General features: G+C 46.7%; 1 protein-coding gene across 5 annotated transcripts; it reads right to left on the bottom strand.

The window, feature by feature from the left end:
- Position 1: 1 nt before the first annotated feature.
- On the bottom strand, positions 2 to 15,470 carry LOC311497134 (uncharacterized protein). Of its 5 annotated transcripts, XM_084557291.1 has the most exons (14): positions 15,068 to 15,470; positions 11,489 to 12,381; positions 6,531 to 10,635; positions 4,751 to 5,111; positions 4,418 to 4,591; positions 4,246 to 4,334; positions 4,081 to 4,154; positions 3,941 to 3,986; positions 3,811 to 3,851; positions 3,650 to 3,720; positions 3,335 to 3,540; positions 2,738 to 2,829; positions 2,481 to 2,623; positions 2 to 2,395 (listed from the first exon to the last, which is right to left on the bottom strand). In XM_084557291.1, the coding sequence occupies exons 2-13, from the start codon at positions 12,170 to 12,172 to the stop codon at positions 2,495 to 2,497; spliced, it is 6,072 nt and encodes a 2,023-aa protein (XP_084413417.1). In that variant the 5' UTR covers positions 12,173 to 12,381; positions 15,068 to 15,470; the 3' UTR covers positions 2 to 2,395; positions 2,481 to 2,494. The 5 variants fall into 5 exon arrangements, 2 of the variants coding, with proteins under 2 accessions (XP_084413417.1, XP_084413418.1); XR_014699371.1 differs by lacking the exon at positions 2 to 2,395 and having other exon boundaries at positions 2,570 to 2,623; positions 2,738 to 3,105; XR_014699372.1 differs by lacking the exon at positions 2 to 2,395 and having other exon boundaries at positions 2,575 to 2,623; positions 3,322 to 3,540.
- Between the last annotated feature and the right edge of the window lie 969 nt (positions 15,471 to 16,439).

The raw sequence follows: 16,439 nt of genomic DNA, 5'->3' as shown, positions 1-16,439 counted from the left end.
ATACACACTTCACCCCACTTCACTTTTTGAGGTCTGGGGAAATCCTTCAATGGAAATTCTCTTTCTTCTGTGGCGTGATGAAACGATTGCAGGATGCCCTCGGATGTTTTGAAGGACAAGACAAAGGAGAATTAATCTCCGGAGTGAGCTGCAGCCCTCCCCCATCTTGTAACCGTGTTCTTTTGATAGCGTCCTCCATTGTGGGTCATTATGGAGGACAACACAGTGTGAGATATGCAATCTAGCACCACTAGATAGCACTGTTAGCTCAAGCTGATCAACATCACTGCGGTACTCCCCCTCAAAAACACACACACACACACACACACCCAGACACACAGCAAGAATGAGGCCATGTAGCTGATACACGAGTTTGCAGGGTTTAGTACTAGTAGACATAAAATGCTTATTTTATTATGGATATAGAGGCAAAGAGTTTGAGCTGACATTCTATGGCATTGAGTTATCACTGTTTTTTGATGTTTTGTTTTTTTCCAGATGCACATTATCAGAGGCAACAGGCAAAGGTTACATGTCATGCAAACTAGATAAATAACTCTTTACGTGTACCTTTGCTATAAAGTTAATCATCCACTGGCAATAATGTAGTGCTCTTGGTTAAAAAAAGGAAAGAGGAAAAATATGTACGTACAGTATGTAAACAGTCAAAGAAATTGCACTTACTTGGCTTGTTATTAGAAGCCACACTACTGAAAGAGAGCAGAAATTGAACACTGGAAAAACTAATTCACCGTCACTGATTGTCTGACCAAAACAAAAGCACACTCAGATAAAAAATCAAAAGAGAGAGAGAGACAAATTATGTAACTCTACAAAACAAAAATACAATCATAGTCAATAGTAAGGAGAAATGTCTGATATACTGGTCAGCTGTAACTTGTTAAAAACACCTTAGTAAAATGAGAGATTTGAGTATTGACTTTTATGTATAATCCAGACAGTATTGTAATGTATAATACTAATTTTACACGCTACTGCTGATAGAAGAAAAAAAACGGGTCTGTCTATGTACTGTACATTCACATGAAACTAAACGCTCACTTCCACTAACTGGATTAGCCCAATGCTCCTAAGATGAGAACAATCTACTACACATCTGTACAGAAAAATGTCCTCCTAACCTCAAATATTCACAACTTTAAAAAAAAAAAAAAAAAGAGAAAAAACAAAACAAAAACAACGGAAGTTCTTATATAGTCCTTATCAGAGGAGATATTGCTTTTAAAGACTGCATGAGTTCGCTTAGGTACGTACACAAGACAACATGGCACTTCTACAGAGCATTTGGGGCAAATCAATTCCGGTTCTCGTTCCCTTTCCTCACTCCTTTCTTCCCCCCGCGAGGACATTCTGATTGTCAGTGCTCTGAAGCAAAGAGTAAAACATTCTCCAAGGCAGTCTGAAGTAAACAAAAACACTTTTTTTTACACTTCCACTCCCTTGGAAGCAATACTGAAAATAGTTAACGATAAACATTCCTATCGTGAATATATTTTGTCCGTTCCTTTAGGAGAAAGTACTCAAGTTGTCTTTTTTTTTTCCTCTACTCAAAAAAATAACTTCTTTCTTAAAACCTCATTAGAAATTCTGTTGCAGCGATGCCAAAATTCCTATCGCTAAGCCCACCCCCCTCCCCTGCCTGTTCACGGGTACATAGCAGACACTGTCTTGGTAAAGTGAAGAAAACCCCCTAACACTGTCTCAACAGCTTTTAACTGGCTCACTTCCCCTCCTGCCATTTCCCAAAGGTGCAATGTGACTTTGAAAGCTTAATGAGTAAATGAGGGTTCAATTTTGACCTACTTAGGGCCCAGGCTACATTTGTGTTCCCCCCCGGGCAGCTCACGAGCTCCTTGTCTCCTAGAAACTTCAGAGCCAAGCCGAGTACCATATACTGTATGTCCACTTTCAACCTCCCGTGCAATATCTGTCTTTCCCAATTTGCTTAAGGTGCCGAAGTAAGAGCAGATGAAGTGTATGTTTGTGTGTTTATAGTGTGTCCACTCAGCATACATACAGTCTTTAGCGTGCTTGTTCATCCAGCACTAGTGCAAATTCATTTCAGCTGGTCTGTTTCTTTCTTTCTTTCATCCGGGACAGTCTGTCTCTACTTCTCTCATCCCTCGCCGCTTGGACAAAAGATGTGTTGCCATGGTTTCATCCTTGGTGTGATGCCCTTCAGAGCGTTAGGTTCAACACACTCATCTGTCAGTGTGTGAGATGTCTTTCTTGCATTTTTCAGCTGCGATAATTCCCGAGCGCTCGTCTACTTTTCTCGCTTGTTCGCTGTGGCACTGCTACTGTTAGTAGCAGACATCAGTTCTTGTCCATCTGTCCAGTGGTGGGCCTGGTCCCTTTCTCAGAGGGGTTCCACCTACATAAAGGCAATGATTCTATCAACAAAACCGTGCATATACTGTATTTGTGGCTCTCTCTCCTGAAGCTGATCCTCTACGTACCTCTCTCTGTTAGCTTATGAATGCTGCAGGGTCAAAAGTAAATCATTCAGGCGTTTCCTCCTCTGTTCTCTGTGGCAGACCTCTCCTTCCCCTCGTTTTTCATCCTCTCCCTCTTCCTCTTGTCCATTCTGAGTTTTGGCGGGCTGTGGTGAACAAGAATGCACAGCTAATTACAAAAGCACATTTTTATTCTCGTAGAATTTTGCATTGTTAAAATTTTTTTTATTTTTTTTCTGTGGGCAGTGTTTTTAACTCACACAGGGGCTGGCAGTGAGCGAGCTGGAGGTGTCCTGACTTTGGTGGTGGGGGTCACTGCTGATAACCGTCACCTCCGCCCCCACCGGCTGACCTGAGGATCAAAGATAAAACAGTATTCTGTATGTTAGTAAAGGCTGTTCAGGAAGGAATGAAAACAGATGATCTGTGATTATGTGAGTGTTCTTATTTCCTCTTGATTTGTGTCTGCAATCAGTCAGGGACTCTTTGATGGAAACTGTGTGGTTTCACTGCTAATGGGGAAAGTTGATGCCTGCTGGGTTCTTGGACACCAGCAGTGGATGACAGAAATGAGGAAACATTTCTTCAGGCTGAACTTGGTGGTTGGAAAACCACTTAGTTTGTGCCGCTGAGTATGATATGGAGAGACAAGCCAAATATGAGGTCGACAGGCTGTAAGCAGAGCACACACACACACACGTACACATACATGCACACATAAAGTAAAAGACAGGACACGGGACACCAAAAGAAATTTACAGATGTACATTAAAATGAAAATGCATCGAGTTCAACCACAGACACGAATGCATACACCTACAGAAACAAAAACTAACACACACACTTGCTTCATGGACCTGACTTGATGTGGCTGTCGTCCCCATTGGCTCCATCACAGGACAGACGTCGTGAGTCGCCTTCCTCTCCCTCCTCTCCCTCCTCCTCTCCCTCCTCTCCCTCAGCGTCTCTCTCCCTCTCCCTCTGTATCCTCATTCGGATTTGTCTGTCTCTCACAAGCTCCCAGTTCCTCACAAGGAACACATGGTGTTTGACCACAAAGCTCCTGGCCCGGCACACAGAGAGAAACATAAACCGCAGACGCTGACATTAGTTCGGTAACAGCGCATCAAGTAGTTTATCTTGAAATGTGAATCCATGTTTTCTTTCCATACCTCTCACTGCTGGTCAAAGGTTCCATGTCGAGGTGGGGGAACAAGCTGGTAATGTCACTGGAGCTCTCCTCCTGTACAATAAGAAGACAATGGAAGGTCCACGTAAGTTTTGGAAAACAAACGATGCTGGAATATAGAAAACCTTAAGTCACAAAACTCACCGCTGTCTGCTGAGAGGACACAGTCCTCTCTTTGAGTCGGCCTAGGGGAATCAGAGAGATACTGTATGAGAGTATTGACCTGACACATTAGCTGAACCTGACAGTAACACATCTGATAATTGCAACTCACAGTAACGCCGCTTTCTCTTCAAGGGGACAGCAGGCTGCCGCTGAAGCTGCAACCAGACAACATGACACTCTGTAATCCCCAAAGATGCTTCATCAGAAATTTCTTACTTCACGGTTTTGTGCTCAGAGACACAACTGTACCTGGTTCTGCTGCCACAGCCACATCACATCATATGGTAACTGGAAATTAATTCGCTTTAGCCTCAGGTACTTCCCTGGTAAAGAAAAAGATAAAGGAGGCTGGATGAACTATCACAGCCACGACAAACGTCTGTGTTTAGAGTTTACATTTTCTCATATACTCACCAACATGTATGGGAGCAGGTAAAAGGCTGTACTCATGCTCCCCTGGTGAGTACTCCATACTCTCTCTGCAATTCCTCTGAGAGGGGGGACTGGGAAAGATACACAATAAATAAATAAACCAAAAACTGACAACAGTTTTATAATAATTCCTTCATGGATTCAGTCAACTTACTCTGTAGTTTTGTAATCATCAGAGTAAAGACCTGCCCTCAGAAACTTCTTCCTGGGAGGACCGTCAGCTCTCTCCTCTCTCTGGATGGCTACTGGTTGGGACGGAGCCAGGTCCAAATCTGATTGGCTAAAACATTCAGGGAGGGTGTCGCGCTCGGGTTTATCCTCAGCGACGCTAAAAGGAAAGCATGAAGAGAGAGGTAGAATGATAGAGAGGAAAAAGAGAAAGAGAGAAAAGGCACTGGTTTAGCACACAGTGCTGAAAACGATGGGTTAATATAAGAGTAGTGAGTGGTTGTATTGAATTTTCAAGTCAACCAGCTCAGGTGTTTACCTCTGATGACATGGAGAGTCACCATGTTTTCTTTTCCGTCCTCTCTTCCTCTTGGCCTGCAACTCCAATTCTGTCACCTGCGGCACTGTGTCGCCTCCTCCCCCTCCCCCTCGGTCCCTCTGTGGTACTATTTCTTCTCTCCTCCCTCCCACTTCTCTCCCATCTCTGTTGTGGCTGTGTGCTGGCAAGAGGTCAGGTGATGACACGGACTGAGTTACAGATGAGTGCGTGGGGGAGGACACTGTGGAGGGCAGTGGGTGCTTCCTGGGCCGCCCCGGCCTCCTTTTGTTTTTTACCGCCACGTTGTCTGGAGTCGGCACACTTTTCTGCTGCCCCCGGCTTCTCGAGTCACCTTGTAAACCTGCAGTCATTGAAATTAAAAGAGGGTGGGAGGGAGGGGTTGAGGCAGACGGAGGCAGGAGGGGAAGGCGGGGTGTAAGTGGTGGAGAGGAAATGAGACAGATGTGGATCAGCGATTGAGCCAGCAGGAGGTGTGAGGTGAGGCCAGTCTGGGCTGAGTCATGCGGATGGGCCTCAGATTATGTGAGTCACAACATTTCCTCTGACCAGATCACTTCTGGGAAATGCATTAAGACATGATTTATGTATACACACACACACACCGCGAGAAAAAAAAAAAGGGGGAAAAAAAGGAAAAAGAAGAAAAGAATGGACACAAACAGTACGGCATGCATACTTTTCGACTGAGCATGCCCACATATGCACATTGCTCACAATTTGTTTTCGCACATTCAGTTAATCTGGAACACAGTCTGAAAAGGCTGAGCAGACAAAGTGTTTTGTTAGACAGTGAACTGAATGTATTCCACCTCTTTCAAAAATAACATTTTCCCTCACAAGCTCTCCCTGCCCCCATTCTGACCTCCCTGCTATTCCTTCATCAATCTCTCCTTAGGTCATCTATCTTTTTGTTCCATTTTCCACAGGCCCTGACAAGACTGACCACTCTTTCCTTATTGGATTTTTCCAAGTCAAATAGGCCTTGTTGGCCAGCAGTGAGGAATTGGCCAAGCTTTAAATAGCCAATCTGGTGGTTAACTAATGACTGTGTTCACTGGGTAGCCCTGGGCTGCAACAGCATGCGGTTCACTGCAGACCAGGAAGATTTCAAAGATTTTCTGGCAGATTCTCATCAAGACGCTGCCCTCCTGCTATAACACTTCTTAAAAATTCCTACAGAGAGCGGTTGCTAAGTGGCTGTGTGTGTGTGTCAGGCACGTCTCTTACACAGCAGAGGGAGTCTGAAATTGGCCATAAAAAGAATGGAGTCTGATTTCCTCTCAAACACCCCTCCAGGATTTGGTGTGTGGATCAGCAACACCTGAGAAAAAGCAGCGCTGCCACTATATTGGGCAAACTATTGGTGCCACAGTTTCATCTCCACATTGTGCAAATAGAAAAATCTGTCACACTGTGCAAGTGAAAAGAGGCTCTCGGCATAAAACCTATTCACTCAGCTAGTTGCCGTGATTTGGTTGCTATTGTCATATTTCAATGGAAGCCAGAGTTGACGTTAGATCCTCTGTGTTATCGAGCTTACTGTCAGTATTCTACATAGATTGTATGTCACTGAAACAGTAACAGAGTACAATGTGCATTCATACAGCTCATCTACTATCAAAAGAGCGCTCACAAATAGAGACAGTTGCCAGCCGACAAAATGCTATCATGCTAATGTAGCTTCATGCTGAGCCATCAAGCATGGGCACAGGCTTGTCAGTCATCCACTCATTCACACATGCTCTGATCAAATCCTTACCTGCTTCTCTCCTCTCTGTCCACGCTGGTTCATCTCTCCTCCATAACCTGTCTCCACTTCCTGGATTCCTACTAGCCAATCCACTCCTCAGACTCCTCCCTCCTGTTGCCATGGCAGCGGATGTGAACAGGTTGGTGTGTGCTGGAGACGGGCACGTCCTGTACGGGTGTGAGTCTTGAGCATCCTCGCCGTCGTCGTCCTCTCCGTCTGATGCAATCAGTCTGCCAGTGTGTTGGTCTCCAGTAAAGCCTCTCCAGGTCGGGTTTGAGTTTCCAAACCTTGTACTTCCTAGGCCCCCGAATTTTGACCAACTCTGGCCCAAGCCACCCCAGCTCCCTCCAAACGAAGACAGGTGAGAGGAGCCCAGCCCCAGTGAGGTGAGAGATGTGTGTTTGTACCTCTCAGCTGATGACGATGAAGCAGTAGAGAAGGAGTCATTTCCGTTCTCACGTAGCCAAGGTGATTCTTTAGACCGCAAGCTTCCTGTGCCTCTTGCCCCTTTTCTTCCTCCTTCACCTTGCCCCAAAAGAAACCCTGACCTCGACTTTGAACTGGCCAGCCCCTCTCTCTCCAGCCCATCTTCTTCCTCATCCTCATTCAACTCTTCCTCGTCATCCATGTCTCGCTCGCAGTGCCTGTGACGGTGTTTATGTTTGTGTTTGTGTTCGCTCCTTCCGCAGCCACAAGAGAGGCTGGATGTGAATCCTGAGCTGAGATGTGAGCCGCCACTGCTCACATCTCCCTCAGCCTCACCTCCTAAAGCTCCCTCCCTGAGCAACCTACTCCTGCGCCTGTGGAATCTGGCCGGGTTGAGGAGGAAATGGGCATGGTGGGGGTGAGGCTGATGGGGGGAATACTGGTGAGGCGATGGAAGCGGGTAGGTGCTGGGGAGGTGATGATAAAGTGCTGTGGCTGGGGGATAGCTGCTGTAAAAGCCCATATTTTCAATGGTCTCCTGGAACTTTGATGGGCAGCCACATTGCCTGCGGTCCGGCTTCCTGTTACAGTGGCATGGGTAGAAAGGCTGGGTTGAGAAGGAGGGATTCGCAGAGAAAGACGAAGGATGAGGCGAGTAGAAGCCGTTTAGATTGATCCTGAAGATGTTGGAGCGAAGGGAGTGAGAGGAGGAGTGGTGTCGCCTTCCTCCAGCAGCAGTCGTGCTCCCTTCAAAGCCCTGTCCCAGCCCGGTCCTCCCCCAGCTTCGCCGTCCAATATGCACCTCACTGAACTGACTGATCAGATCCTCTAGTTCAGCCAGAAACTCTGGATCCTGCATGTGCAGCTGCTGATGCTTCTTCTTATGTTTATTTTTCTGTCTCTTCAGTGCATTGTGCCCCATGCAAGGGTAATAGTCTGTATGTGGGCACTTGTGTCCTGGACAGGGGCAAGGGCACAAACAACTAAAGGAAGAGGAGCAGTCGTAATCCCTACGCCTGTGCCGGTGTCTGTCTCTGTGCCGCTCCGCAGTACTTGAGTTGGTCAAAGGGTTTGTGTGTCTGGCCATGTGAGAGAGCGGTGAGGAGACTGGAGAGGGACGGTCCACAAGCAAAGAAGGGTGTCTTTGACCTCCTAGAATCACTCCTGACCCATGACCCAACCTCAGCATGCCTCGAGCTCCTCTCATCTCAGCTCGCTCTGAGACGCTGTTGTTGTCCGTTCCAATGCCGCTGTCACTAGGCAGTGTCTCTTCACTGTGTGATTCACTCCTGGGTGAGGGGGTGGCCTCTTTCAGGTGGCCGGGAGACCCAGGTGTGTGATGCAGTGGAGGAGTGGGACAAGAGAGCTTACATGAAGACTGGTGAAAGGGGAAATGATGCCTTCCCTGACACGGACAACTCTTCTTCACAAAGGGAGAGAGGGATGAGGAGGATGGAGGGCGGGGGGATGTACAAGAGGAAGATGGAGAAGGGAGGGAGAAGGGTTGAGAAAAAAGTAGGGACGATGTAGGTTCTGCGAGGCTGCCTTCACTGTAAGGACTCTGGGCCCCACTGGAGTGGGTAAGAGATGGGGAGGGAAAGGGATGAGAGTGAGGAGGCTGGGGCTGGTTAGAAGAGAAGAGAGATGTTTCAGACGTATTGGTAAACAGAGACGGCTGGGTGGAGTTCAGGGAGTTGGTATTTAGGTTAGCTGTTTGGGATTTAGGCTTGCGTCCTCGCCTCTTGCCCATGTAGATAGTCCCTCTCTTGCTCACATTGATCTGAGGGCCCAGCTTACTCCCAAAGGAGGAGGACAGGGCTGAGAGTGTGTGTACTGTTGTAGCCTCTATTGATTTACACATTCTCAGAGACTTCTCGCCATCTGCCGCCTCCCCTCCTTTTCCCTCCTTACCAACATACCCAGACAACATTACTTTGTGAAGTCTCCTCTTCTTCCTTTTCTTCATCTCATTAATCAGCCTCCTGATCTTCAGCTGCCTGCTTCCCTTTTCGGGAGGATGAACATCTTTACTCCGCTCTGTGTTATCTATGTGATCCAGTGCATCTCCACTCTGGTCCTCAGGGAGAGGTCGTTTGGGAGGACGGCCACGCTTCTTGGGGCTGGATTTAGACTGAGAGGCACACTGCAGTATTGGACTTGGCCCCAGCTCAGGGACTTTCTGAATTCCGTCACACCCAAGAGGAGGCACCTCAGTTGGGATATCGCTCGGCGAAAGACGAGGGGGAGGTTCATCTAAAGTAGAGCTGTGGGATTTAGGACGACCCCTTTTTCGGACGGCGTTTATGTGGCATTTGGAAGCAGGGGGGCTACAGTCTGGGTGATTCTGCTTTGGGGTTGGAGGTTTGGTTGCAGAAGACAGTGGGGAGGAGCTGCTAGGTAGGGAACAAGATGGTGCTGGGTGTGACTCATCACTCGACTGGATAGTGGCTTTGGCAGGAAGAGGTGTCTTAGGGTTCTGGGAGAAAGGATTGTGTAAGGGATCGGCAGGGACTTCTTGATTTTCCGCCCTCTGAGCCCGGTGCGCCAGCTTGGTCCAGCTGGGCCTTCTAGCTTTACGTTTCTTGAGCGGTCGACTATCCTGCTCTTGGGGGGAAGAGGGGGGAGAAATGGGAGCATGGGCAGAAAGCGTGGGCAGAGAGGGAGGGGCAGAAGAAGAGGGGTGGCTTGGAGGCACAGTTGTATGTCTTGAGACGTCCTGTTCTTTTGATTTACTGGTGTCACCTGTTGTCGTTGCTGGCTCGGCCTGTTTAATTGGCTTGCAACTGTCATCTTTTTCTTTCTCATCTGGTCTGCTTGGATTCCCTACTTTACATGTTTTTTCTAGTTTACTGTTATCAGCTGTTTCACCACTTTTTGCATTATTGTCCTCTATTCTTTGTCTCTCTGGGCTAAGCTTATCCCTCTTTTTCTCAGCCTTTCCTCTGTCCGTTTTTAGTTCACCCCTCCAAATATCATCAGTTCTATGTCGTTCATTCTTTTCTTTACCATGTCTTGATTTTCCATTCTTCCCCTTCTCCTTTTTCTTCTTCTTGACTTCCTCCTTTCTGCTTTCACTCTTTGCCCTGTCAGCCTCCAATCTATCTCGCTTGGATTTCTTGTCTTTCCATTTCTCTTTCTTTGCTTTCCTCTCTTTCTCTCTCTTTTTCTCTAGCGTGGGCTGAAGAGAAGGACCCTGGCCTTGGGATTCGGGAGGGGAGAGATCCACAGTGGGAGAGGGCTGTGGTTTGGGGGTGGCTGAAGCCGGGGAAGGAGAGTCTGGGCTACTCTTATTGGAAAGTTCCTTATGGGAGCTAGGAAGTTTTGTAGAGGAGTCCGTGGAAGAAACAGAGGAGGAACTGTATTTTCCAGCTTTGATTTTTGACGAAATCGAAGTGCCATGGACGTTGGCAGAGCCTTTGCCATTCGATAAGCCCTTCTGTTTTGTAGTCTGTACCAAGCCATTATGTTTCTTCGAGGTGTTGCCATCATTCCTGGTGTCCAACGCAGAGACTGTCTGGGAGCACGGGGTGGATGGAGTAGCTGAAGCTGTCTGGTCCGTTGAGGGCGAGCAGGGTTTGGCTCCTGCAGGAAAAGACTGCCCATTGACACTTGGAAGCTTGTCTTTCTTCACTCTCTCTGATGAGCCATTTGAATTCACCTCAGTCTTATCTGCCAGCTTGATGGGAACCTGGGGAATGCAAACACGCAATCTCTGTCATAGACAGCAATGACTTTGACATCCGTTAGCTTTCTGTTGACAACATTTAAGGACAATGGGAAAGAGACAATAACGAAAATGCTTTTGTTATTGTCCGCCCATTAAAAGCGAGAGTGAGGATAAAATGACTCAATCAGGCAGAGAAATGAGGGCACACTGAGGAGAAGGAGAGAGTGAGGTGATGGAAACAGGAATGGGGTTAACACAGAAAGGAGAAATACAAAGGCAGAGAAAGAGGAAGGGAGTAGGACTAGGACAGAGGGGGAGTGAAAGATAAATGAGAGCAGGTAGAGAAAAGAGGGGATGTAAAAATAGAAGAGAGGGACAGATATAGAGAGCCAAGCAGAGACAGAAAGAGAGAGAAAGCTTTGCTATTGGTAGCTATAAATTGCCACTAATACAGATGAGAAGGCTTGACATTTCATACTTGTTCTGTAATTTTGGTATGCTGCAGCTTGAGTGCCGTTTGCGCAGCTAAAGCCATAAGCTTCCCCTTGGGTGACTGTCATAAGGACTGATGGACCAATGTCTGTAATATCTCCAAGTGGTTGCCGTGTTGTTGTCCTATTTATAGGTCTGTTTATTCAAATGTGCTGCTTAGGTTTCAGTATTGAGACAATAGCTAATTTGATCATATTACAACTGAGAACAAAGCTGGGACAATAAGCCTAGTGGTTAATTGTAAAAACAAAACAGAGCTACAGCATATACAGTATGTGCCATTAGTAATGGTTGAATACATTAAGACACCTCAACTTAAATTTTTGATTTCATTTTGGCAGCTGTGTGCGTGAGGGGCAAACTGCATTTGTCCTTAGCTTACCTGTTTGGCAGACTTGGTTCCTTGGCTGGTGATGACAGGTACTGTGGCTGGGCTGGAAGCTGTCGTAAATGTTGATGATAATGACAGTGGCTGCAATGACGAAGATGATAATGGTGGCGACGATGATGATGATGTAAGTGGCGGTGAAGCAGCAGATGCAGTTTGTTTGGATGTCGTCTGGACAGCATCCAAGCCTGAGCGCTGGTCTCTGGTTGCTTCGTCCGGGGCCGAGCTAGTTTTACTCTGCTGGCCCGCTCCTCCTTCTCCATCCCCCCTCAGCAGTCCCCCTCTGCCGTGTCGCTGATAGGTCCTGATCGTGGGCTTGCAAACGTAGCTCTCCAAGATCTTGGGCGGTTTCTTGGTGCGCTTGGCCTGGAGTCCAATCCGTACTCGAACATTCCCCTCAGGGCAGCTTGTCTCTCTGCCAGAGATCTGAAGCTGTTGCTGGCCTACACTTCCACAGCGCCCCTCGATGAGCAACTCCAGCACTGCCCCCTTGTCCCCTTCTCTCTTTCTCCCGGCTCCTCTTTTCTCCTCCTCCTTCTTCCCCACTTCGCCATTCTGCCCCTCACTTCTCCTGTTTTTCTCTCCCACCTGGTCCTGCCCAGAGTCTTCAGGTGCAGATGTAGGGTCCAGAGTGGAGGTTGTGGTTGGAGGGGTTCCCCCCTTCACTCTCTGGTCCATCAGAGAAGTCAGGGGGGAGAAGTAGGATGCTGTGAGGTTCCCAGTATCACACTTTTAAATGACTCCAGTGGAGCTGGAAGGGTTCAAGGTGAAGAGCAGAATACAGGTATAGATCACAAAGGTCGCAAAAAAGATCCTGTAATAGTTCCAAGTATAGATGAGTGTCTTCATCCAGTGAGGGAAGGTCTCTCTTGTCGTTTAGGCATAAACTGAAATGGAGTAAATATGAGGCAGAAAGAAAGGGAAAGAAAAGACAGAAACATAGAGAGGCCAGTGATTAGTCATTTCAGTGAGCTCAGATGCTGAATAGCAGCAGCACAGGAATTGAGGGGAAAGTCCCCTTCCTGCAGGCAGCTGTAGAGAGGTGCTAAACTGCTTGTCCACAGAGATGATCTCATCATACAGAAAACCCAGGGGGCCAATCAAAGTCCCTGATTCCCAGAATGTCGGCACTAACTGGAAGAAAGACTTACTCACATTCCCCAAAAACAGCCTCAGCTAGTTTTCTCTAATAAGCTGTAAATAATAATCAACCTGAAAGACAGCAAACGCTCCCCAAACCCCTACACGTTCACTTATCCTTATTGTGCCGCTCCTCGGATCAATATTTCAATCAATCAGCTCCTGACTAATTCAAACACTTGATCCAGTCTCCTCCCCTCCTCTCCCCAGTGTCTTTGCGCCTTCTGTTCTCAGCTACTCCCACAAGCACTTCTCCTCCCACCCTTCCCGCTGCTGTACTTTCTTTTCTCTCCGAAACTCCCCTTTTCATGTTTGGCAGTAAGCTTTTGCATGCATTCTCTATTAGTCCCATCCACTCTCTCTCTCACTCTCCGTCTCTCTCTGTAGACCACACAGTAAAATGGTCAACTCATACACTGTATCCATGTTAATCAGAAACATATTTCCTCTTCCACGTCGTTCTTTTCCTCCTCTCAAGCCTAAATCCCTCCATTCACAGTCCGACTGTTCCCCTCCTCCCCTTTCAGTAGTGGTAACACAAATCCGTAGGAAAGGGTAAAACTTATTTTTGGAAAGGAGTGCAAATTCCTCCTCCTCCCATTGCTTCCTCTAAGTCAAGTAAGCTTTTCATTGACCCCATTGTAAATGGACTTTTAATGTGACATTACAGAAAAGCAACACACCCTGAAATAACATTCTCCGCACAAGAAAAACTTTCACTCTCACTCGTACCGTTTCCAGACTAGTTTTTTCGGCTATCGTAGGGAAGCAGCATCCTCTGTCATGCTTCCTTCATTATTCTCTCTCTCTCTCATTAAGTGAGACACTCATCCATTTTCTAATAAAACACACCCTGGCAAGCATTCTTGCAGCTCCCTCATGAGAGGCTCTTATGAAATAGCTCATCTGTCTCTCAACACACTGACCTGCCCCCTTAAACTTACAAGAGCATCTCAGATAATGTTTTCATTTAAGAGCTCAGTGGGCTATCTCTCCTGCCTCTTGGTCCCTCCACACCCAAACCCTTTCCTTGAATGCGGAGCTCAAATCAACATCTGTTCCAGTAACTGCTGTTATGTAACAGTTTTGGAAAGCATATTAAAGGCCGAACCTCCTTACAACAAAGTAGATGAGCACAAAGAGGGACAGTGGTCCTCTTAAACAACTGCAGCCACTTTAAGGACGACCTCTGCGCCACAAGTCTGACTTGTATGAACGAGGATGCTGGCATGAGGAAGCGTCAGATGGGCACAAAGTTGTGACTATAGGAAGACTGAGAGGGCAGGTATTCAAACTTAAAAGGGCAAGCCCATTTAACATCAGTCAAAGAGCATACTAATAGCTTTTTATTCTCTCCAGAGCTGTACGTCTTTGATATAACTCAAAATTATTCTAACATTAGACCAGAAGCTATTTCCAGTGACAGGATGATGGGTGGACTTGACACTGTAGTCAGCGTGGTTCCTCTGGAGCGCAGAGGCAACGATTAAATCACGATAATGGCCCACCATATTTCCAGCCATCATCACCATCCCACGACAGCGTTATCATCAATAACTACAACACCATTATTATCTGCCTGACAACAGCAGGAGCACAGCAGCTGGAAATTGGCCTTCTGTGATGGCATCTGAGGTTATTGAGCCATGAAGCCTCGGAGTCAGTGCAGCCTTACTCCACATATACAGGGAAGTTTCTCACGTGAGTCTCCCCCCTCCTCAGCCTCTCTCCCTCACACACACACACACACACACTTTCCTCTAGTTAGTGGATTAGGAGTGTGTTGGACGTACATCGTGTACCCAGGTCGCAGCTGCGTCGGCTGACTGATGTTGCTACTGTAGATACAGTATGGGCAGTGGGGGTGTTACCGCACCGGAGCGACCTATCACTGGTTTACTGAGGACGTCAACAGGAGCTTCCTTCTCCATTATGACTTTGCGCACCTCGGAAAATCACTATCTCCCTGATGCTGTCGCACTTACAAATCATACACACATGCACGTGTTACTGTCGTCACTCCTATCGCCGTGACAAAAAAAATAAAATATATATATGTACGTACATTTACGCGTTTTAAAATGCGCACAGTTGCAAATTGAAACTCAACATGGAAGTGGGAGGCTACGTAGCATCAAAATGTGCTTGCTGGCGGTGTTTGTGATGTGGATCAGTCCCGAGCCACCTATTTCTCTTCTATCTGCCCTCTGCCAGTCCTTCTGCTTGTGTCAGCAACATTGAAATAAGAAATATCGCCGTGCGAAGAGAACAGAGGGGAAACAAGCTCAGCAACAAGGGATAAAATTAGCGCAAAGCGGATGCACAAGATTCTCCGTAACCTCCCGTGCTTTGAGCTCGCTGATGATGACAGGCCTGCACACATTAATACGGACTGCCATGACAATCTGTAATAAGGCTACGTAGGCTACTTACCCGAGAGCGCGTCCCAGAGCCAACTGCGTTTAGGCTGGAGGTTAAGGTGTTGCTGTCTTGCTCTCCCCTTCGCACCAGCAGCAATCCACAGCTTTTGGTGCATTAGATGTTGCTTTGATTACATAACTAAGGCAAGCGGAGGTTAAAACACCTCCTAAAACCGAGTTTCAGTCTCACCAGAGCGCAGAGCCTACTGTGCAACAACATTGGCGCGGGTGTTTTCATAATCATACAGTCGACAGATCTCCGTCGGCGCGTCTCCGCAGCTAGGTGGCGGACTGGTTACGCTGGATCTTATTTTTGCCCACTTCTCTCGGGGAAAGTTACATCGCTCCCGCCAGTTATAATGGCTCGGATTGTGCTCTCGTATGCACACTGGCTGTTAACGTATCGGGTGAATGCTGCAGCTGTGTGTGTGTGTCTGTGTGTGTGTGTGCGTGCATGCGTGGTGTGTGCGCCTTGCGTGTGTGTGAGAGAGCTGGGGGCTGACAGTGCAGAGGGGCTGGTGGATGTGCGGGAATGTAATTGCGTGGCCATTTTCATGTGGCCAGAGGAGGAGATAAAACGGTGAATACAGCACAGGATCTCATTGCGGTTCATAATAGGCGATTGGGGAGGGCTATTTAGACGGTTAATAAAATGGCGACGACTTGGCTAAAGTAGGCGGCTGGTAGGATTTGGGGAGCAGCTCAAAAGTTACAGCGCGCAGTGGAATATGGGATTCCGCCTGTACTAGAGGAGGAGGAGGAGGCACGATGAGCTATTCGCACTTATTAAAAGTTAATATACGAGAGCTTTTTATCGTGCTTCAGTTAAACTGAACATATCGATCCAAAACTACAATATTTTCCACCGTTGTTGCAGAACAACGACTCCAACTGTAAACATATGATACGCACTTTAAATAGATTTAAAAAACCAACACTAATAACATATTTATAAATTAGTTTAAAAATATATTTAAAATAGTTTTAAATCAAATTAGTTTTAAATCAAGTACATTATAATAATTTATCATGTTGCCCTTGTCGTATACAACAGAAGAGGCCATGTTGTTCGTAGGTCCATAATGCTAGACTGGATAAGCCCAAGATGAGATTTAGGGACCCTATTCCTCTTGCTCTCTGTACTATATGATGTGTACCCTGCAACTTTAAAATACGCATTAAATGCACACTACAGACAACACATTTTACGTACAGACTCTGTAAAAATGCTGAATGTACATTTCATGCTTTTATACACACACACACACATATATGCTGGTCTATTTATTAGTACTTTTCTTATTTTTAATCTTTGTATATAGGAAAATGTTTAGTTAGATAGATAGATTACTTTCTTTGCACTCACTGGAATTACATACAGTGTT

The sequence above is a fragment of the Chelon labrosus genome, assembly GCF_963514085.1.
Source record: "Chelon labrosus genome assembly, chromosome: 12".
Taxonomy (NCBI): domain Eukaryota; kingdom Metazoa; phylum Chordata; class Actinopteri; order Mugiliformes; family Mugilidae; genus Chelon; species Chelon labrosus.
The sequence above is the reverse complement of the archived record's forward strand: the minus strand, read 5'-3'. Positions and strand labels throughout refer to the sequence as shown.

Coding starts and splice junctions, on each gene's coding strand:
- LOC311497134 (XM_084557291.1), bottom strand. CDS start 12,172: ATGGACCAGAGAGTGAAGGGGGGAACCCCTCCAACCACAACCTCCACT. Junction 5,112..6,530: donor GACAGAGAGGAGAGAAGCAG/GTAAGGATTTGA, acceptor CAATGACTGCAG/GTTTACAAGGTGACTCGAGA. Junction 2,830..3,334: donor CGACAGCCACATCAAGTCAG/GTCCATGAAGCA, acceptor TTTGATCCTCAG/GTCAGCCGGTGGGGGCGGAG.